The sequence below is a fragment of the Macaca thibetana genome, chromosome 18, assembly GCF_024542745.1.
Source record: "Macaca thibetana thibetana isolate TM-01 chromosome 18, ASM2454274v1, whole genome shotgun sequence".
Taxonomy (NCBI): Eukaryota; Metazoa; Chordata; class Mammalia; order Primates; family Cercopithecidae; genus Macaca; species Macaca thibetana.
The window spans coordinates 69,682,574-69,706,030 of record NC_065595.1 but is presented as its reverse complement, the minus strand read 5'-3'; the positions used below and the strand labels follow the sequence as shown (position 1 = coordinate 69,706,030).

At 47.3% G+C, this 23,457-nt stretch overlaps 1 protein-coding gene and 1 long non-coding RNA gene across 6 annotated transcripts in view; one reads left to right on the top strand and one right to left on the bottom strand.

Annotated features, from left to right (window-relative positions):
- LOC126941138 (uncharacterized) overlaps positions 1–23,457 on the top strand; it is an 80,536-nt gene that overhangs the window by 29,519 nt on the left and 27,560 nt on the right. For 2 of the 3 annotated variants that reach the window (XR_007721089.1, XR_007721091.1), the window contains exons 2-3: positions 8,022–8,105; positions 21,813–21,957. This is a non-coding gene — a long non-coding RNA (uncharacterized LOC126941138). Of the gene's footprint in view, positions 1–8,021; positions 8,106–21,812; positions 21,958–22,034; positions 22,804–23,457 lie in introns of those variants that run through there. The other variant, XR_007721090.1, reaches the window with a different exon arrangement.
- APCDD1 (APC down-regulated 1) overlaps positions 8,127–23,457 on the bottom strand; it is a 579,685-nt gene continuing 564,354 nt past the window's right edge. For all 3 annotated transcript variants that reach the window (XM_050767381.1, XM_050767380.1, XM_050767382.1), the window contains 2 exons: positions 11,028–11,349; positions 8,127–9,239 (listed from right to left, as the gene is read on the bottom strand). In XM_050767381.1, the coding sequence (XP_050623338.1) occupies positions 8,791–9,239; positions 11,028–11,349 (771 nt within the window). In that variant the 3' untranslated portion in view covers positions 8,127–8,790. The remainder of the gene's footprint in view (positions 9,240–11,027; positions 11,350–23,457) is intronic.

Here is a 23,457-nt window from a genome sequence, read left to right as displayed (position 1 = left end):
ACCTCACATCTGGTAAGATGGCCATTATTAAAAAAAAGAGATAGCAAGTGCTGGAGAAAATGTGGAGAAATTGGAGCTCCTTTGCAAGACTGGAAGAAATGTAAAATGGTGCAACCACTATAAAAAACAGGATGGAGATTCTTCAAAAAATTAAAAATAGAACTATCATATTACCCAGAAATCCCACTACTGGGTATATATCCAGAAAAACTGAAATCAGATCTTGAAGAGATATTTGTATTCCCCCTTTCATTGTAGTATTCAATATGTAAGATATGGCATCAATATGTAAAATATTGTCCATCAGTGGATGAATGGATAAAGAAAATGTGATCTACACACACAATGCAATATTTTTCAGCCCTAAAAAAGAAGAAAATCTTGTGTATGTGACAACATGGACGAACCTGGAGGACATTATGTTAGGTGAAATAAGCCAGTCACAGAAGTACAAATACTGTGTTTTTCACTTATATGAGGAATCCAAAATAGCCAAACTCATAGAAATAGTGAAATAGTGGCTTCCAGGGGCTGGGGTGGAGGTACTATTCAAAGGGTATAAAGTTTTGTTATACAAGATGAGTAGGTTCCAGAGATCTGCTGTACAGCATGGGGCCTATAATTAACAACATTGTCTTGTGTACTTTTAAGTATCTATTAAAAGTGTAGATCTCATGTGAAGTAATCTATTAAAAGTGTAGATCTCATGTGAAGTGTTCTTACTGCAATAAAAAAGATGTCTTTTTAAAAACACACTAAATGTCTTGTCATTGAACTTTTCACATTGAAAATAAGAGTATTGATTAGTTCAAGGTCATAGTGACTCTATACATCATTTTTGGGAAGATTAATAGGAAATGGAGACACATAGAAAACAGCTTGGGATAAAAATATGAAATTTAATCTGTATTATCAGATATATAGTCTGCCACTAGAATAGAGTGTGAAGTTTCTATAATGTGGAAAATATTTTTCATCAAACTTGTCCCATGTGGAACCTGGGCAGTTCAGCTTGTTGTGTGGCATCACCTCTTCTCTACTGTCCATTTCTCTTGCCCAGTAACTGACCTGTCTACGGGTTAACAGGGTTTGTAAGTGCAGGAGAGGTGACTTGGGGTGGAGACATGCACCAGAAGATTGTATTTGCTGAAGAAGGATTTTACTACTTATGAAATGAAACACATCCTCAGAAAGGCTAGCACCAAATTTGAAGCAGGAAGTCCTCATCTGAAAAAAGCGATTCTAGCTTATATTCACTTGTTCCCTCTAATAAAATCAGATATGCTACAAAGAGAGAAAATCAAACTCAAGAGTCCCTCATCAAAAGGGAAAAAATGAAGATTATTTACAAAAGTAGGGGCCACACATTTAGAAAAATCAACTAGAGCTACTGCAGTTCTCTAGGGCCAGTAACAGTGGGAACCAAAATATCCAAGACCTGAAGGGGCAAAGGAGGAAGTGGCTGCTGGTAACCTAGACAGGGAGGTCTTGTGGAGAGAGCCGTGTGATGGGAGTAGGCACCTCTACCCTCTCCTCCTGCCAGGGATCACCCATCTACACCCTGTTAGCTGAATCCAGTTAGAAGGCAGAAGGCAAGGGAGCCCGCTGCTATAGTCAGTGTGGGGAAGGAGGATGGGAAGGGGTGGAGAGGAGAACTGGAGGGACCAGTAGGAGATACCTTCATAACTTACTATGGAGATCATCTCCTGGATTTTCCTCAGAGCCTATTCTGCTGAGCTTGGCCTCCCTTCCTGAGCACTTCATCCTCAAAATGTCAGCAAGGCTGCATATTTGAAGTGACCAGACCATGGCCCAGCTCACAGCACTGCCTTGCAGATGGAAGCAATGGCTGGACGTTTGACTTGGGTGCAAACACTGGGAGAAATTATGGAGGGTTTGAGTAAGTGATAACTAGGCAATAGATACTTTTATTAACCTTTTGCAAATGTGGCTTTACGCAGAAGGTGGGATAGGCCAGGGCCGGTATGAGAGTAGTGTGCTAGAACAATTCACGAAAGTATACTGGTGGCCCAGAAGAGTGCAGACGTGAAAGAGTAAACACTTCTGCCCACAGGATCCCTCACACAACTGTGTGTCCACAACACACATTTATTTGAGGAGCTTCATTAGATACATTAGATATCTCTCCAGCTTGACCTGAGATGTTCAAATAGTTGTCACTTGAAATGGAAAATCAAGTGTGTGTGTATGTGTGCAGGAGCTCCCCTTGAAGGCACCTTCCCTCACTGGCCTGGAGACCTTGGGCCAGGAGAGATCTGGAAGGAATTGTTCTTGGACTGGCTGAGGAGCTGAGGGTCACTCAAACCTGAGAATGTTTGAAAGGTGAAATCGCCCACCTGCTGTCAGAGGGCACCCAGTGTTCTTCCTGGACAGTTTCTGGGAGGAAACAGTTTCCCCTGACTTCGCTCAGCCTGGATCAAGGGACTGAGATTGGTGATTCTCACTCATACTGAAAAGCAGAGTCTGACGCCCTGCTGAGCTCCACTTTTTCTCTCCCCAAGTCCGGAGCCAGGCCAGAGGCTTTGTAAGCGTCACTGAGTCCACATGTTCTGGAGGGGTCAGTGGTGGAGGCCTTAAAAATAAAAAGCTGGCTGGGCACGTTGGCTCACGCCTGTAATCTCAGCACTTTGGGAGGCCAAGGTGGGTGGTTCACAAGGTCAGGAGATTGAGACCATCCTGGCTAACATGGTGAAAGCCCGTCTCTACCAAAATTAGCTGGGCATGGTGGTGGGCGCCTGTAGTCCCAGCTACTTGGGAGGCTGAGGCAGGAGAATGGCGTGAACCCAGGAGGCAGAGCTTGCAGTGAGCTGAGATTGAGCGACTGAGCAAGATTCTGTCTCAAAACAAAACAAAACAAAACAAAACAAAAAAAACAAACTATCGGGGGTTGGGACGAGAACATGGAAAGTCACAACCAGATTTTTCAGTAAGAATTTAAAACTGTAAAGTATCTTGCTGTAGTAAGTAAGTTGTTATGAAAATTAATCAAGTATGCTTGTATGGAACTGAGTACAATACTGTATGATTTAGTGTGCATTCGAGAAATGGCTGCTGTTGTTGTTTTTGAGAAAGCCAGGCTAAAATTCTGGGGCAAAAATAAAAAGAAGAGCTAAATCAATGCTCTTTGGCTTCTTAACCCTTAACCTCAGAAAGCTCCACTTTTATCATCTATAACATGAAATTAATGATACCTTGTCAGTTGGTTGAAGTTTCCAAGGCATTCAAGGCTATATTCATTAGCCTTATTTTAGTCAATATTTTAACAACTGGCCAGATTTGTTGGGCTATGTAATCCAGAGCAGGTAGTGAAGAAGAATTGTTTTGTCCATTGGTGAAATACATACGCAACTGCAAGAGGAAAAGACTTTCATGTTGACAATGGATAAAGGTGTCAGCTGGAGGTGGGATGCTGGCTGCTTCTCTTCCTACATAAATGGCAGAGAATGCTGTGAAGAATAGTATTGCTTTTTAATGGGCTCTAGTACTTGCATTGCTGTGCTCTCCATTTGATATTAGGAAGAAAATACCTTCTAAAAGTTGTGCAAAAGCTGTGCAAATGACTGTCAGGACAAACCAGCCCCATGTTTTACTAAGGTGCCTTTCACGTTTGTCGGGCACAGAACAGCAGCAGTGTGGGTAGAGAGCTATCTCGTTACAGTTCTGTCTCTCAGACTGCCTACCCAGTCTTACCCTGCCGAACTGCTTACTTCTGATATAACGGGGTATTCCCTCTTCTGCATTAGAACCTGTAGGAGACTATAGGCTCTTTTAAGGGACTTTAAAAAATGCTATGAGTTAAGGATCCTATGAGGCTAATGAACTATTTTCTTTCATATAGGTAATGCTGGAATCTAGATATAAAACAGCTTCATTTCCTAAATGAGTTGGAGGATAAAACTTCAACACGCAACAGATATCTCAGCTTTTCCCTCTAAATAAACTGATCTCATGGCAGATGTATTACCCTACTCCTAGCCTGTGAGAATCTGGACTGTTTTATTGAGGAGATAGAAAGATGTTCTGTACGTGAGCTCTCTTAGTAGATAGTGGTCCTCACTAGTTTACTATCATCTTGATTTTCTGAAGGTCAAAGTCTCTTAATTGTCTTGCATATGTAGCCTCATCAGCTACAGAAAGAAGACTTAGGCCTCAAATGCCTAAAGCCCTTGGAAAATACAATTTCCAGCCTTCTGGAAGTTTCTCCTCTGCCTTTCATTTCACTTGAGAAGAAGCAACTTCCTGAGAAAAAGGCTGGAGCAACTCCTTAGAGGCCGGCAAGAGTGCCAATCCTTCCTCCAGCTCAGGAAGACAAGACTTTGATCAACAGAGTTTGAGAGGCTGAGGCTGCAAAGCACAGCAATCTGTGCTCACAAACTCTCTTGTGCTTCTGAACTCTAGTGTAACAACGGCATGAAATTCATTAAATGAAGAGGGGGTGGAAATGCTCATGGAGTATTTCAGAGGCCGTAGGCGATGGAGGTGGTTGTTCCATAGACATCAGAAACAAAGCGACCGAGCTGAGCCTGTGGAAACCATGGTCTTATTCTTGGAATGGGAGGTGAGGGTCACACACTGCCACCCGCTTTCAACAGCAACTGTGCACTGGAGTAAAAGGGTGCATGTGCGTCCAGTTTCACAGCTTGGGTGGCGTCAGGTAGGTCTCTCTTGACTAGGTATGACTATATAAAGTGCAGTGTGTCAATTTGATCACATCTCAGCCGATGGAGAAGTTGAAGGCCATACTTCTCTAACTTTTTTTCCAAGACAGTGTTACTTCTGCCTAGTCAAACACCAGGAAAATGGGATTGTGACCAAACAGGAGCCCAGTTTTGTATTTCGAGATTGTTGACCCAAGCCAGGAAGACTCAGGAACAGTCTTAGATTTGGGGATTTGAAGAATTTAATTGTTTTCTTTAGGACATGTGATTCTCTTACTGGTAAGAAAAGAACGCTTGGCATTTTCTCATAAATCTAGAAATTGGTGGGAAACATTGATCCAAACTGCATTTGTTCTTGATGCAGATATTTCCTGAAAGATGTTTGGACTCATGAAAGCTCAGATGTCGGCCAGGTGCGGTGGCTCACGCCTGTAATCCCAGCACTTTGGGAGGCCGAGGTGGGTGGATCACGAGGTCAGGAGATCAAGACCATCCTGGCTAACATGGTGAAACCCTGTCTCTACTGAAAATACAAAAAATTAGCTGGGCATGGTGGCAGGTGCCTGTTGTCCCAGCTATTTGGGAGGCTGAGGCAGGAGAATGGCGTGAACCTGGGAGGTGGAGCTTGCAGTGAGCCGAGATTGCGCCACTGCACTCCAGCCTGGGAGACAGAGAGAGACTCTGTTTCAAAAAAAAAAAAAAAAAAAAAAACAACAAAAAACAAAAAAAACCCCACAAACAAAACAGAAAGAAAGCTCAGATATCTCAAGAAAGCCAAAGAAGGCTGTGTGGGGTAGGGAAGGTCTCTGTGTGTGAGTGGACCCACTCTCTCCCTGTCCCCAGGCTCTCTGGCATTTTCCTTTGAGGACAGTGTCCCGAAATGCCTAATTAGATGCTGTCTGCTGACTTCGGTATCCCATTGCTGTGTTCCTAGTTTGTCTTCCAAGGATTGGGTGTACCATGTTAAGACAAAACATTGCAATGTTAAAACACAACACCGTTGTGAAGATCATCTTTGTTTTCAGAATTTATTTTAAGAGTTAGTGGAATAGAGAATGGCTTGTTTGTTATCAGTAAAGCTCTTCGTTCACCCAGAAACCACAAGAGCCTGACAGTCAAGTTGTTCCCACAGGTGCGTGTGGTCCGTATCAGGGATGTGCTGGGCTGCCAGCCTCCCTGACAGGCCCTTCGTGGTGGTGTGCTGAGTTACCGTAGCATGCCCCCACGGGATCAGACAACTGTTGCGGACTGCTACGATGATGTCACCTGGAGGTGGCAGACCTGAGTGTGATGTGTGATCCTGCTCTCTGACAGTGGAACTTGTCATGTCTAAGCAAACCGACCTTTAGTTCTGTACCAGCTATAGTCAGAAGGCCAGGAATTTCCTTTTTTGCCCCAGGTCAACTTGGATGGTATGAAGTAGAAGTCTAAATGACACCCAGATTTTACTATTGCCCAAAGAAAAGCTTTTCGACCTGGCCCTCATCAGCCTGCTCCCCAGGGGAGGAAGCCTGGTCCCAGCAGGTCTTATTCGCTCTTCGCCACCTTCCCTGAATCTGGTATTCCCACGTAGAATGACCTGCTCCTAACTGAGGGGGAGGCTGGCCAGCACTGATTGCATGCTGTGTACTTTAAGCTTGTGATGGAATATTTAAGGGCCAGACACGCCTTCCTCAGAGAGAGCGCCATGGTCTCGAGTTAACATTTCTGACACTCAAACCTGAACGGCTCTTAGAGGTCAATCACTGTTTCTTGGAGGTGATGGGAAATCCTGTAACGTGGAGATCATCGTGGGACACGGGGGAGTTTAGAGTCTTATTTGTGCTCACATGACACAACCAAGATAAGATGGAGTGTATGTGGGTGAGATGGCATCAGGCAGAAAGCTAAGGTGCGGGTGACCCGTGAGTAAATTCTATTGTTTCTTGTTGGTACGGATTTATGTTGTATCAGAAAGTGGTAAGACCACATGAATTTCATATCATCCTTAAGAAATATATATATGCACATACATTGTATACACGTTAATATCTATATATTTGCGTATATGTATATGTGTGTATATATAGCATATTTTTAAGAAGCACCAATAGCTGAGTCTAGGGGAGTGCCTGTGAACTGAATTGTGGTAAGTCACTGAGGTATTCTTCAGCATTGAATACAGTTTTTCACATGATTTTATTATGTCTTTTTTTTTTTTTTTTTGAGACAGAGTCTCGCTCTGTCGCCCAGGCTGGAGTGCAGTGGCCGAATCTCAGCTCACTGCAAGCTCTGCCTCCCGGGTTTACGCCATTCTCCTGCCTCAGCCTCCCAAGTAGCTGGGACTACAGGCGCCCGCCACCTCGCCTGGCTAGTTTTTTTGTATTGTTTTTAGTAGAGACGGGGTTTCACCCTGTTAGCCAGGATGGTCTCGATCTCCTGACCTCGTGATCCGCCCGTCTCGGCCTTCCAAAGTGCTGGGATTACAGGCTTGAGCCACTGCGCCCGGCCTATTATGTCTTTTAAAGATAGTATCAGTATTAAATAGATCCACAGATAAAATGTATTTGTGAGAGTATTTTGACATCTTTGTTTATTGAACTTGGTAGACATTTACGTTAGTATTTTCATTTTGAATAAGCCCCCTCAGTCTGCACCACAACTTAAAATATATTCTAAATATAAAGCACTTTGGTACTCTATGCGGTCATTATAACTTAATGCCACACCAAATGCTGCAGTATTTCATAAAGTTAATTCTTAAATACCAGGATGGCTCTTCGCCGTGATCATGGTTTCCATGTTTGCTTTTGTTCCATCTGGCTTTCGGTTACTCCTGTTTCCCTTCCTCAGTGTCTGTGAACAGTAACACTTGGTGCTGGATAGCACCATCCGCGATACTCCAAAGGAGTGGGCAGACATGCGCTCCTGCGCCCTCCTAATGTCCCTGCGAAGAAGCGCACTGGCCTGAAACCGCCAGCACAGAGCCACATCAGCGGCAGGAAAGACACTGAGTGGGTCAGTGTGTGCAACGATAGGATGGCTTCACACAAAGATTTGGTTGCATGCCAAATCAGGGTCTGATGGAGCAAGCCCCCAGGGCAGACCATGCCCACTGTACTCTCTCTGAGCAGCTAAAGTTCTGTCTCTGCATGTCCATCTTAGAAGGTGGCATGGATACTAGAGTGCAGCTTCCTCTGCCTGCCCCTAACAAGACAGTGTGAATCAGGGTTCAGGTCCCCCAGGAAGAGGAAACTGCAATGAACGGGCACTTTCTCTATCATTTGTGTGGCGTGTGCCACTCTGCAGCCACCCCTGTGTCACTGCTCCTGTGTAACAGGATTGATGTTGCTATTTTCCCAGTGATCCTGTCTACTGAGAGGGCTGGGAAGCCACATGCCTCCTACAACAACAGAAGCCAACAAGCGAGCCTCGTCTCTCAACAAGGTAAGACAAATGATGTAAAAATAGGTTAAATTACTTCGAAACTTTAATTACAGATACTTTTCCACGCAACATTTCTGAAATGGAAGCTTTGATTCTCCCCTTTTTTTGCATAAAGGCTAGGAAGGTGGTTTAGCCAGACCGTACATCTTTTTGTATATACATATCTACACCTGTGTCTCTTCTTTATTAATAAAAGGTGTCTTGATCACAGTCCCAAACCAACTCTGCATTGGATTCCAGCATATAAAACTCAGAGAGTGAAACAATTTCAAAGGAAGACAGGCTGTAACCACAGGAAAATGGCAGGAAAAACTGTAGCTTGATAGTTGTTTCTTCTAAGTTTAAGTCAGAAATATAATAATAATTAAAAGAAAAAAATAAGAGGGCCTTAGCTTTCATCCCTGCTACCAAACACGCTCGTCCAAAACTCTCGGCTGTCTTAAAGTGCAATTACTGTTGTGAAGTTGCTCAGGCCAGGGATCAGGCTGGACGGAGTTCAAAGCAGAAACTTCAAACACTCCTTGCTGTTCATGACTCAGGGGCGGGGAGGGAGGGAGAGGAGAAAAAGAAGGACAGTTCTCTGGCATTCAAGTGCATCAAAAGAATAAATGTCTTTTCTTTCGGTAAAGAAAATCTGTCAATAGCAAGGAATCCTGGTTTGGAAAAATACAACTTTCTGAAACTTCTATCTGCGGATGTTCCAATGCAGCAGAGTGACAAGGCAGGCGAGTGCAGCCAGCAGCAGGGGCCAGGTGTGCCTCCCAGGGGCCCGGCCATACAGGCGGCTTCCACCGTCTTCTGCGAGGTCCTCTGCCCTCGGCGAAGAGGAGGCACACTGGACCAAGGGCATCTGGTAGGACGTGGCTCTCTTCTCTGGCCTGTCTGGACTGGACCCATCGCTGGGCCTCTGGCCATTGAACAGCAGATAGCGCCCCCGGGCATCCTGTTCCATTTTGAAGATCTCGTACTCCGTGTGAGGTAGTTTGATGCCCAGGGCCACGCAGCCATTGGTGTGGGTCACATCCTGCTGGATGCCCACCTGCCAGGAGCCCTCGGCCCCACACTCATTCCCGTTGAAGACGTTGAGCAGTGAGGCTGTGGCTGCATCCATGGGGGTGACCTTCATGTGATTCACTGCAAAGGAGAGAGGAGAGTTCCATGACTCCAGGGAGTAGGCCTGGGATCCAGAAAACACTGGCCACACTCTAATGAGACAAGGCTTGTTTTCCAAAAACAGTCCCACCTACGGACCCACCCGTCTGACTGCAGTAGCCGTCAAAGCACTGTCAGGCGGGGAAGAGTTCAGCCTGTTGATCTGGGTGGCAGTAACACCGATAGGCTGCAGGTGTGGCCACGCGACACAGACCATCTGGTGTGGAAACACTGAGCCCGGAATACAGCTGGGAGCGCCTGCAGGCAAGAAATACAACTACAGCTCGGAGTGCTCCTAAGGAGTTTTATTTGGTGATGCTAACTCCTTGGGATTGAAAAAAATACTCAACAAAGGCTGGAATTTTGCTTTTATCAAAAGGTTTTCGGGTTTCTAAAAGTTTTGGTGTCAAACACCTATTCTAGTTGGCATTCTCACACATTCCTACGGGCCCATACATCAGGCATCTAAAATAAGTTAGGCTGCAAGCAAGACAAATGTGAGTAAATAAATTAAATACAAATCCCAGCTTTTGTGGAGAATTGCTTCTGAAGGTCCCTCCAGGGGGCCACTTCCGTGTACAACGCGATGAGCTTCGGGGTGGAGTAATGTAAAGATCGCTTGCTCTCAATTAAGTTTCTCAAAGGGCCTGTATTCCTGGAGCAAACCTTGCTACCCAAAAGGAGGGCTAAAGTCTTCCAGGACTTTCTGGGTTAACAGAAACATTTTATAGCAATGGGACTGAACCCTGGAATGCCATCCTGGAGGAGTCACCTGGGATCGAGGCTGTCCCTCTTTATCTGGCATGATAGGGCCAACACCATTTTACAAAGATGCTCAAACTTAAAAAAAAAAAAAAAGCAACCTTCTAAAAATAGCAACCACAAGTCCTGCTTTGTTGCTGGCAGCCTGGTGTAGCTCCTCCCTCCCCTCCTCATTTAGTGATAAGGACACAGCCTGAACCTTCCCACAGATGCTCCCACCTCCAAGCAGGTGACAACCTCTCAATTACACGACAAGCTCAGGGTTGGAAAGGGCAGCTCTGAGCACCTGAGGTGTCACTAATACCTCTTTCCTGCCCGCTCGAGAAAGCACTGTGGCACGCAAGCAACTGCAGTGTTATTAAGGGGCAGCATGGAATCCGCCAGAGTTGTGTACAAAAAACACAAAGTGCAGACTTGAGATTGCTTTTTTTGTTTTTTACAGACGGGGTCTTGCTCTGTTGCCCAGGCTGGAGTACAGTGGCACGATCATATCTCACTGCAGCCTCAACTTCCCGGGCTCAAGCGATCCTCCTAGCTCAGCCTCCAGAATAGCTGGGACTACAGGCAAATGCCACCACATCCTGCTAATTTATTTTATTTTTTATAGAGTTAGGGCCTCACTCTGTTGCCCAGGCTGGTTTCAAACTGCTGGCCTCATGAGATCCTCCTGCCTTGGTTTCCTAAAGTGTTGGGATTACAGGCATGAGCCTCCGTACCTGGCCAGAGATTTCATTCCCAGTAACATCCTCCCTGGACTGGCAACGTCCCACATGCAGTGGAGTGGACGCCTCCCGCACTCGGGCCTGCAAGCGGAGGCTGTCCACCTGATCCATTCTGAGCAGGGAGAGACTCAGAGGGCGCTGGGAGGGACTGAGGCAGAAATGGCTCCCCGATTTCTTTCCTAGGAACTCAGGCAGAAATGAGGTCCCTTCCCTCAACTCTGCCTCCACAACAATGTCACAGGGCTGTGTATCGGCTGCGATACTGGACTCGAGATGGGAATCCTACCTTTGAACACGAACTCCGTGCCTCCCATGACCCTAGAGGAGAGCACGCCGCGGCTGTAGCGGCCCCGGGCGTAGATGGAGAAGGTGGGGTGCTTGCACACCGGGTCTGAGTAGTGGTAGTAGTGGCCCTCCCAGGTGTTGTTGTTGTCATGGAAGATGAAGTGGCGGGTGAGGAAGAGGACTTCGGGGCGCACCTCGCAGCGCTGGCTCACCCACTCCCCGTGCAGGCCGATGGTCAGGTCTGCCTTCGGGGGCAGGATGGGAGGGTGGTGCTCGTCTGACCGATAGATGATCCGACAGGCGATGCAGGCGTGGTCATGGTTCTGAAGCCAAGAAACAAACACACTCGGAGACCTCTGTCTTCCCAAGGGAGCAGTGCACATGTGCTTCTGGCAAATGGGGTCTCACCAGGTACCAGGCCACCATCACTGACAACCTCGACACCAAGAACCAACTGGAATCATGCTCCGGGCACAGACAGAGGTCAGAGTGATGTGTGCCTGTGTACTCAAAGTGCACACGTGTTTGCCTGACAGTACAGACCTACGCAGACATTTTAGATGTGATGTGGCCTCTTTAGAATCCTATTAAGTTTTCAGACCACATGCATTGGACACCTGATTTCAAAAAGAAATGATGGCAGCACCTCACACCCATTAGGATGGCTACTATCAAAAAATGCTATCAAAAAATCACAAGTTGGCAAGGATATGAAGAAACTGGAACCCTTACACACAGCTGATGAGAATGCAGAACGGTCCAGCCACTATGGAAATCAGTCAGGTGGTTCCTCAAACAAACAAACAAATAAACAAACAACAAAAACGAAACAGAATTATATGACCCAGCAATCTCACTTCTGGGTATGCACCCAAAAGAGTTGAAAGCAGGGACTTGAACAGCTATTTGCACACCCATGTTCACATCAGGGTTATTTACAATAACCAAAAGGTAGAAGCACCCCACGTGTTCACTGACAGATGAATGGATCAACAAAATGCAGTCTATCCATACAATGAAATACCCTTCAGCCTTAGAAAGGCAGGAAGCTCTGACACCCGCTACGATAGGGATGAATCTTGGGGACATCGTGGTCAGCGAAATAAGCCAGACACAAAAGGAGACTCTATGTAATGTCACTTATATGAGGTTCCTAGAGTGATCAAATTCATAGAGACAGAAAGTGGAACGGTGGTAGCAGGGGCTGGAAGTGTGGGGACACGTTGTGGTTTAATGAATAGAGGTTCAGTCTGGGAAGATGAGAAAGTGCTGGAGGTGGAAGGTGGTGACGGTTGCATAATATGAATGCCCTCAGTGCCACAGAACTGCACACTTAAAACTGGCTAAATGATACGTTTTACATTATGTGTATTTTACCACAATTAAAATTTATTTTAATAAAAAAAGTTAGGAGACACAAAGAAAAAAAAAAAGGGCCAGCACTCCACCGGCTGTGGATGAAATGGAGTTGTGTAGGAAAGGCAAGGTCCTTTAGAAGAGGGAATGGAGGAGGTGGCCTACAAGAAGGGAGAGCTGGAGGCCGCGGAGCAGCAAGCACACCCACACATTGCTCTCTCTCCCGGTCTGCCCGCCTCCGGGTTCAGAAGGTTTCTGTGTTCCTCCTCCTGCCTTCTCAGCTTTAAGCAAGACAGCCACAGCTCGGACCTTCCAGAAGAACCTGTAATGCCTAGTCTATTTTATCACAGGAACACAGCAGGGAACAAGGGATGTTTGTGGCACAGACAGTCCTCTCTGGTGAGGGGTGCACACGTCAGAGATAGTGGAAGTCAGGGCACAGGGTGCTTGAACACAGTGCCAGTGCCTCGCTGTCTGACCAAGGTCTCCAGACACCTCTGAGCCCGGGCTGCCTCCTCCTGCACCTGGATCATCCGTCCGCTATTCTCCTCCCACCCAGGGGGTGCAAAGCTGGCAGGCTAGCAGAACGCTGACCACTAGCAGCACGTGCCAAGCGGATCAGGCTGTAGTGGGGAGACAGAAGTGGGTAGCTCAGTGTTCTGGGGACGGCTGGGCCACCCCAGCCCCGTGCTCCCACACTATGAGTTCGCGGCCTCACATCTGCCCTGCGGCCAAGGCTGAGGGCTGCCCACTGACTGCGCAGGAACACACTTATTCCCTAGCAGTTCTTTAAAGTTGGAGATCTCAATCACCAGGGTCTTTGGGTTTACAGCCCTCACTCAACATGTGATTTCCTTGTGGTGGCTGTTTGGTTTCTCCGAGAGGGCAGGAGGAGCACTCTCCCCGGAGAACAGCTGTGCTCGCTAACTTGTGCTGCTGCTGTGTGCGTTAAACGGGCGTGGAGTTGCACATCACGTGAGAGAATGTTTCCTTTGCTAACATGGTTTGTGGCTTGTAGACGATTGGATCAAATAGCTCCAGCATTGACATGAAGGCCAAGTCCTGGGAGTCCCCAGGCTCTACGTGCATTTGTTGGCCTGCGGTTTCCTACAGAGGGCTTTGGGGCACACGGAGAAACTGCCTGCAACCTGTGCTCAGCAGTGAGCTGCCCTCTGCAAGCTACAGGAGAAATAGAGAAGAACTCCTGCATGAGGCCCATTAGCCCAGTGATTAATTACGTGATGGAAAGATGGCTCTGCCCAGTTCCTAGGGGCTGAGGCCAGCCCCAGCCGCTTCACAGTTGGTGATTTTGGGCAAGTTATTTATTTCTCTCCATTTCAACTTCCTCATTTATACAATGGTGATCATGACACTTACTTGCATAACTGCTGCAAGAAATGAACAGCAGATGAAGGTGGTTCCCACTCAGTGCACCCACTTGGTGTGAACATTAAATAAAGGCCTATCTGCCACCCTATGTGCCACTGTCTTTCAAATGCACCTGAAGGTGAAGAAAATACAAACTGAGTTAAAGCATCACTGAGTACGGTAGGTTAGGCTTTATGTTTCCTCAGTCAACTACTATGGGGTAAAGGTTCTAGATTTTTCACCTAAACAAGGGTTCTGATATTCAAAACCCAGGATGGAAAGTTAATATGACATAGCGTGCCCAGCCCAGGACTCCTGCATAAGTGCTGGAACTGTCACCATTGAAATCAGGCCTGCGGTCCTGGTGTGGGGACCAGTGACACGCCCTCTGACACTGGCTCGGAACTTGGATTCAAATCACGAAAGTTTCACAGGCAGGAAGGTCGTGTTTTCCTGTGATGCCTGTTGTCAGAGACACAGGCTGTGCAGGAGCTGGACCCTGGCCCAGCACCACCTACAGCTGAGCCCAGCACATGCTGAAATAAGAGAGGCTACTTGGAGCACTGGTTCCATCAGGGTAAGAAGCGTGGGGTCAGATCTTCCCCAATCAGGCGGGAGAAGCTGTGCACTCCTACCATTTGCAGCTCATCGCTGGTAGCGGCTATCCCCTCCACCTGGGCAGGTCCCCAAAGCCTAGCTGGCAGCCCCACTTCCCTACACCAACCCCAACCTCCACCTCCCCTCTGTGCCATTCCCCACAACTTGGGTTTGCCATCTGTAATTTGGGAATTTAAAAACATCAGTTGCCGACTCCTTCATTTCTGGTCACTCTAAGGAGGTGAGAGTCTCAATTCCTGAAAAGATTTAATTCCTCAAATACCAGGATCAGTTCAGAAGGAGCTCAGAGAGCTTCTGAGTTGGGGGTGGGAGAGAGAAAGGAAACAAGGGATGTTAGTTCTTGCAAGAGATGGTTCTGGGACGACGTCGAGGAGCAACGGCCCTTTGGCTCAGACAAGGAAAAGGCTCGGGGGACGGGAGGGGCCCTGCTGTTGCCCCGGCTGTTCCAGAACGGGTGTTTTCAGGGGTGCTTCCCTTTAGGAATAATGAGGCCGGGGTCCTGAGCTCCGAGATGAGGGCCCCGTGGGACTTGGTGACTTCAGGAAAATGATGGTCCTGGGCTGAAGTGTTGCTGTTCCACAGCAGAGAAAAGCAGGCCAGGCAGGGCTTTTGTTTGTTTGTTTTGTGGGGGGCACAGGCTCAGGGAGGCTTGTTTTCCACCAGGTGGGTCTGAGAATTTAGGGAGGGTGCAGGGAGTGGGAGAAACCTGGCTCTTGGGTATGGTCTTGCCGAATCCCTAAACTGGATGCTTGTGTGTATGTGTGTGTGTGTTAAAAAAATACCTAACATAGAATTTGCCATCTTAGCCATTTTAAATTATATTCACACCGTCGTGCGGCTACCCCTGGAACCTTTTCGTCTTTCCCAGCCGAAAATCTGCACCCAGTAAACACTAACGCCCCATTCTCCCTCCTGGCCCTGGAAACCCCCATTCTCCTTTCTGTCTCTATGGATTTGACTCTTAGAGGTGCCTCATCTGAGGGGAACTATCACTATTTGTCTTTTTGTGTCTGGCCTGTTTCACTTAGTATAAGCTCCTCAAGTTTTATCAATGTTGTAAAATGTGTCAGAATTTCCATCCTTTTGAGGCTGATATTCCTTGTATGAATATTCCACATTTTGTTGATTTATTCATGTCGATGGATATTTAGATTGCTTCTGCCTCTCGGCTACTGTGATTGATGCTGCTAGGACCATAGGTGTCTTTATGTTTGTTCAAGTCCTTGCTTTTAATTCTTTTGGGTTTGTACCAGAAGGAGAACAGCTGGATCAATTTGGTAATTCTATGTTTAATTTTTGGGGGGAACCACCGTACCATTTTCTGGAGTGGATGAATCATTTTACATCTCCATCAGTAATGTATAAAGTTCCAGTTTCTCCACATCCTTCCCAACACTGAATATTTTCTGGTTTTGATTGTTTTGTATTTTGTAATAGCCATCCCAATGGGTAAGTTGATATCTCATTGTGGTTTTAATTTACATTTTCCGTTGCCAATTTTTTAAAATTTTTTTATTTTTTGGTTGTTGTCTAGTTATCCTTTTTTTTTTTTTTCTTTTTTTGAGACAGGGTCTCACTCTGTTGGAGGTGGGAGAGAGAAAGACTGGGGGTTGCCCAAGCTGGAGTGCAGTGATGTGATCTCGGATCACTGCAACCTTCACCTCCCAGGCTCAAGCCATCCTCCCACCTCAGGCTCCTGAGTAGCTGGGTCTACAGGTGTGCAGCACCATGACTGGATAATTTTTGTTTTTTTTGTATTTTTTGTAGAGACGCGGTTCCACCATGTTGCCCGGGCTGGTCTCAAACTCCTGAGCTCAGGGCAATCTGTCTGCCTCAGCGTCCCCAAGTGCTGGGACAACTCTTTAGCTGCCATGAAGAAACCAAAGTTATCATAACAAGCGGAGGTGTTTCTGGCCTCTGTGGACACTGTCAACAAGGGGGCAGTTTTAGCCACCGTTGAATAAGGAGATCCCTCTGTACTGTAACAAATTTTAAAAATATAATTTATGCTCCTAATTCTCATAATCTTTGGCCTGAATAAAAAATAGAGACCTACAGGCACAACTACAGAGAAGCAGAAATTAAAGCCTGTATATTGTATTGGTTCTAAAGTTTCTGTTTTCTGAGATGTTTTTCAGAAACAGTATTCTTCCAAGATGGATACACGGAAAGAGAATTACATATGCAGTTTTTAAACATGATGAGTGATTGGTACTGTGGAATATCATTTGCTCTGTAAAATTATTTCCTCTTTTTTGGGGATCCCTGTTCCAAGACATGACTCTCATTTGAGAAGTGTCCTCTCCCAGGCTCACCAATTTGGCTTCCACGGCACCCCCTGTCCCCGAATCTTCGAAAGGGCTGTTTAAAGCCAGAGCTTCTGTACACAGAAGATTTGAAGGTTAAAGCAGAGGAACCAGAAAGTGTTTCCTTGTTGCTATTCTTTATACACACTATAAAAAGCGTCCATCAGAAAGGGGAAGGGAGGAAAAAGATCCTATGCAAATAATCTCTGGGAAAAAAATTAAGCTTATTCTAAAAATGCAAAAGAAGCTTATACTTTAAAAATGAGCAAGGTTCTAGGCAAAGAGTGGGGTTCTGCCCACTCTGCTCTCTGATTCCTGCTTAGCTGCAGGTAACAAGTTAAATAACTACAGCGAGCATTCACAGGGTATTCGAATCTTGGGGGCTCAAGTACAGCATCTCCTTAGACTTTACAACCTCCCAGGAGACCACGGCAGATGAGGCAACTAAGGCACCTGGAGAGAAACAGTCAGATGACTTTACAAACCCAAAGTGGAGCCAGGATGGTAATTTGGTCTTAGGACTTGCTGAGTGCTGCCTCCTGGCCAGAGTTGCCTCACAGGCTGCAAAGAACAGACGTTTCCCCAGCAAGGACTCCAGCCCAGGAAAAGGTCTTCTCCGGCCAATGACTGATGGGGATACTCCAGGCTTTCTCTGTTCCCTGCCAATATTTATTTCTGGAGAGGTGGTTCGTCAACACTTGCTGACAGTATCCGCTTGTTTTCGCCATCTTCCCAGAATGGAAGAATTTACTTGATGTGATCTTGTTGTGAACAGATCAACTACGGAAGCAGGCTGCATGAAACACAAGTCTTCAAAAGCACTGTTCCTTGAGCTAAAAGTTTTGTTCAAGAAGGAGGAAAAATGGGAGTAGATGATGGAAACTTCCTTTCCTAGGGTTTTGTTCCCTGGGATAAAAAGCACACAAATGTTTCTCACAAAGAAACCTGCAGCGGCCAATGGCCCACATTGAAAGCTTTCTTTGTAACTGGGATGTGCCGAGTATTTGATTAAATTTCTGCTGTAGATAACCCTGCAGGTACATCCTTCTCGGGTCTTCTCTATTACGAGTTCATTGAGGCCAAGACCAAGTGTTCTGTCTTTGTCGTATTTCCCACGACATCCAGGAGAGAACTGCACAGGGCTTTCGGCTAACAGGCAAATGGAGAGAAAGCTGGCATTGGATATGTAAAGAGTTAAATGGAGTAGCTAGCATTCATCACAAATAATGGGCCCCCACCTCCCTTGTGGGAAGGAATTCAGGGTGCTTTTCAGATCTGGGATTCTAGGAGTTTGTGAACTCGGGCTTATTTTGATCAACTAAAGATAGCATGATGATGCCAGTTTCAGAAGGAAGTGGGTGAAGAGCTGTGGCTTTAGGCACAGACTGCCCAGGCAGGCTTGCTGTCTGTCCCACTGCAATACACTGAATGTCTGTGTCCCTTCAAAATCCATGTTAAAATCCTTACCACCAATGTGAGGAAATTAGGAGGTGGGGTCTGTGGGGGGTGACTAGGTCATGAGGGTGCAGCCCTTAAGAAGGGGATTAGTGCCCTTGTAAAAGAGGCTGAGGGTTATCCAGCTGTCTTGCTGCCACATGAGGATACAGGGGGAGGATACAGCAGTCTGCAACCCGGGAGAGCCCTGACCAGGATTCCAGCCTCCCACTCTGCTGGTGCCTTGATCTTGGCCCTCCAACATCCAGAACTGTGAGAAGTGAGTGGTTGTCCCCAGTCCATGCTGCTTCACTATGGCAGCCCGGATGGACTGAGGCACCTGCCGCCCAGCACCTGATCCCTGCAGGTGAGGGCAGCCCCCTCAGTGTACAGACCCCGTGCAGCTACCAGGATCCTGCCATCCCTGCCAGGATGCAGGCACCTCTGTGGGGCCAGGGGAACTCAGAGAGCCTCAGGGAGGCTGCACAGCCACCCCGGGCCTGTTACCACCATCCAGGAAGGGCCTGGGCCAGGAGGATGAGGGAGAAAAGGAGAAATCAGGTTGCTAATTCCTGGGCCTGCAGTTGGCTACGAAGCAGAGGGGAGCAAAACTCAACTGAACACTTCTGCGTCCTGGAGTTCGGCAGGGGCAGCTGATAGGTCCTCAGGAGCAACATTAGCCTTCTGGAAATGGGCTTCCAAGGCAGCTTAGAATCCGAGACGTGAGCTCACAAAGTCCTTTTCTGTTTTAATTAACATTAGAATCACGAAAAAGACGATTTTGCCTCCACCATCTTATACATACACATGACCGCTGACCCAGCAGGTGGGGAAAAAGGACCCTAAGAAGATGGTTCTTTAAGAGAAAAGACTTCAAGAGTGGTTTCCAAAAAGAATTTTCATTTATTTTTACTTGTTTCTTTCTTCCACTCCTATGCATTTTGATTCATTTAAATAATTAAAGTAGACTTATTAAATCTGCTGTAAATCCACTGGGCACTCCTGGCTGGTCCATCCTCTTCCTTTCTCCCCTTGGGGCTCAGCAAACTCTCCCTGGAGTAGGGACCTCATGCGTACTTTTCAAATGGCCATTTCCTGCTTTTGCAGGCTTTCCTCATGTCCTCGGAGCTTTCTTGCCTTTTAAGGGATAAAATGTTTACCACTTGCATTGTCCCTGACAACAAATATTTCCTGGTCCCCTAACTCCTTAAATAAAGCAACCTTGCATGCCTGTTTATCTGCTGAAATACTCCGGAGTCAAGAAAGATAATGAGCTGTTTCTGCAATAAAAGTGTATATCAGCAGCCTTGTAGCCCAGCAATTGTGACACTGCACACCTCGGCCCAGATGAAATGTCCACAAAAGCAACCCCTCAGGGTCAAGACCCCCTCAACGGATCCCAGTTACCAGCTCCGTTTTTTATAGAATTGTGCAACATTTGCTGCCTTATAGGAAACACGTGGCTCCAGGAGCAGTCAGTTTTCATCTAGGGTCCTCCTTCCTGTAAGACTAGTCCTTGAAACTGTCTTAGGTCACGACTTCTTGAACTTCTGGTCGTCCACCACCTCCTTCATCTCCCATCACCTCTGCAAATCCACACCAGCAGAAAGAGAAGTGGCATGGAATTCTTCCACAAGCACTTGGCTCCTTCTATACACCAGCGACGCGGTCGCCCACCCACCCAGGAGCCACACCAAGCACATGCTCAGGGAGACGTCCCTCCACGCCGGCTCCTGCAGCTGGGCTGAAAAGTCCAGGCCCCAAGGCCACCTGACTCAACATCCCCATGGTGTCACTGATACCAGGAAGCCGCACAGGTCACACATCCTCTAAAAAGCCTCTGAGAGGCAAGCTACCTTAAATACAAGCTGGCTCACAGCCTAGCGGCTCCTGAAGAATTTGAGAGAGAGAGCGCAGCATGCTGTTGTCCTGCCGTGCTCAGGTACTCCCGAAGTCCGGTGCTTTTCTTCCTCCCGTGTGTGGCTCCCCTGCTGTACGTGTGCTGGGATTGAGTGTTTCAGATGCACGGCCTGGGGAAGGCTGTCTCGTTTTCAGACAGCCCCTTTGATTTACGATCCTGTGGTTAAATCAGTGCAGGATTTTGGAGAAAGACCAATTCCATTTGCTTACGAGTCTGATCCTGAGGCTCTGGCATCTCTAACGACCCTGGCAATCATTTGCTTTTAATTACGGTTTGATTCCATCCCTGAAAGAATGAGCCTGGCTTCTACCCCTCCAACTGCATGGTTCTGAAGAATCTCAGCGAGGGTTATGGCTGCTCTGATGCTAAACTTGATTCAGGCAAAGCATCTTCTTTCAGGATTACTTTAGGCTGTCTTGACTTTTTTATAATGAAGAGTAGCCAATTCCATCCTGAACGAACCCTCCCAGCACACCTGAATCTCTTCAAACATCACTTATTTGCCAAAGGACTCTGGACCTCACAGCAAAGCTGTATAAAGCTTAGAAAAACAAGTTGACTTAAAGTTTCTATTTTTACACGGTGTCCTGTTTCTAGAGGGGCTGAGACTCGTGGTTTGAAACTCAATTTAGCATTTAAACTAATTTTCAGCTCGGTCTCTATGGACCAGCAATTAGGGAAGGAGAAGAGTTCAAAGAAGAAGGTTTCAGCCTCTCCTGGGCAGGCGTGTGCGGTCTTTGAAGACGCTCTCCCAGCCTTTCTTCCAGTCTCCGCCGGGCGGCCACAGACAGCTCGGACGACCTGCTGTGGCTGGGCCCGTGTGGGCACACAGTGCCCAGTCTTTCTGGTGCCCGGGTCTGGAAAGACACCAATGGCTGAGTCCATTTTGTTCCTTCTCACAGCTGTCCTGGGGAAGGATCTGAAAACTTCCTGAAGACTCCACTGCATACCGCAGGCCAAGAGGTACAAGGCGAGAGACAAGAGAAGAATGGACCCTTTCAGCTCCCGGAGCCACTCGGCCTTCCACTGACCCCCCAGCCATCTCGCGAGGCAGCCGGGCTGGCTCGGGAAGCCTGGGTCCTCCTCCCAGCTGGGCTGCCACCTGCATCTGTGGCCGCAGCATTCCTCTGGGTCTGGGAGTGTTCGCTGGCTTTTTTTTTTTTTTTAAATCTAAATTGTCCATGATGACTGTGCTTAGGTGATAGAAGATCACAGCACAAAATGCAACAGGAACCGAAAGTGAACTCTCTGTCTGACCATCCCAGATAGACAGCTCTGTCTCTTCCTCTGAGGCAGTCATCAGTTTCCTCCAGAAATATCTGATTCCTTTGCAAAGAGTCCCTCTTCTTCTCCTTTCATTATTAGTTTTATGCACATGGTATCATATTATTCATGCTATTTTGCAACTTCCTTTTTTCCCACTTAATAGTATGTCTCTTGCAGTATCTAAGGTCCTAAAGCTCTTTCCACCTTAATTTTCTGTCATCAAGGAATCAGGCCTAGTGTTTAAAGAGTCTACTTCTTAAGAATCTGGGTAAATGTTCCCACAACTGCCTTAGCAGAGCAGGGAGGAGAAAATGGGAGGAAGTGTTTTATGGCTAGGCATCATGAAACACTTTGATGTTCCCTGGTCAGTTGTCATTGTCATTCTCATTCCTCTCTGAGCCATTGGCCTAGAAGGGCGACTTACTCTAGGTTAAGAGAGATGGAGCTTTGCGTTCAGGCCCTATCCTGATGCCCACAGGATAACCCTATTGATTCTTATATTTTTGCCATTTTACAGAAAAGGAAAACGAAGTCTCCAGTAGGTCAGATAACTACCAATGCCACCCGGCTGATGACAGCAGAACTGGCTTCCAGGATTGGCTACCGTTTCTGAAGTCCACATAACCTGCCAATTTGTCCAGAAGGTGTTGAATTCTAAAAAGGTCAGCTTTACAATTGCTGTCTTTAATTCCCATGCCAATAGTTAATCATTTTCACTTGCGGGGCGTTTTCCCTCCAGGAGCCACAGACAGGTCTGCTGAGGGGCACGGACGGGACTGAAGTGTCCCCTCCTGGAGTACCCCTGGGTGCCAGCCTTAGCAATGCTGGCTGGGCTTTCAGACTCCATCTGCGGAGCCACACCCCGGAGTGCAACGGGGTAGAGAGGCAGGTAAGAAAATAAACGTGGTTATGGTTAATTTTTCCCCAAGTGCTAAAAAGAGCAAAAGAGATCAGAGCCCATGCAGGTGCATGAAGGTGAGGAAAAGGAACCAGAACCCGAGTGGGTGCAAAAGACTAACCCAAGGTCAAGTTCGGAGCCTACAGCCTAGCCGACGCCGGCCCAGCAAGTTCCCTGGCCGCACCTGCCTCCTTACTCAGACCTCGTACTCAGACCTCGCACTCCCTGTGCTTTTTGGTGTTTTGTGGCTCCTTGGTGTCTCTGCTAGAGGGTGGGCTGGCTCTTCCTATTCAGCAGACATTCACAAAGGCTCCGAGGGAACGGCGGGTTGCGAGGATGCTCCTGGCTAATCCCAGCTTTCCGGATTATCTGGGCCATTTTTATTCATGACATTCACACCTTCCTCCCCTTACCTGAGATCATTTGAAAGACAGCGGCCGGTGGCTCCCACCTGTAATCCCAGCACTTTGGGAGGCCGAGGTGCGCGGATCACCTGAGGCCAGGAGTTGGAGACCAGCCTGGCCAATATGGTGAAACCCCTTCTCTACTAAAAATACACAAACTAGCTGGGCGTGGTGGCGGGCACCTGTAGTCCCAGCTACTTGTGAGGCTGAGGCAGGAGAATCGCTTGAACCCGGGAGGCGGAGCTTGCAGTGAGCCGAGATGGCGCCACTCACTCCAGCCTGGGCGACAAGAGCAAAACCCCACCTCAAAACAAACAAACAAACAAACAAAAAAACCAAAAAAAAAACCATTCCCAGAAAGATGGCTAGACTATACTCAGAGTGAGCCAAAGGTAGGTATGAAGCCCCTTCTCCTGCTACTATCTCAAACCAAGTGGACCTGGCCAGTATAAAACAGGAGAAATGCTATGCAGCTACGGTGTCCAGTGCTGCCTTTGGGCAATGCTGCCAACCAGAAAGGTCCCAAAATGTAATTCGAAGCCCGTTATTCCCACCCATTTTCCCAAGACGCCCACTCAAGCCTGACCCGGAAAGCACACCCCAGTCCAGGTATCACCCTATGAGCCGATTCTCCTCCTGATACCTGTCCTAGGGAATCCACATGTTGAAGGGGCAGAACTTTGGTCTCCTTTCCCTGTGTCCCATTCTAGGAAAACCTCTGGGATCCCCCGACAGTGGCAGCAATGGAGCCTGCATCAGAGGCTGCCCTGCCTCTCTGCCCTAATTCATGTTGGCCTCTTCAGTGCACTTGAAACTTACAAGGCAGAATGAAATGAGCCTGGCTCCTGATCTGTGTTGGA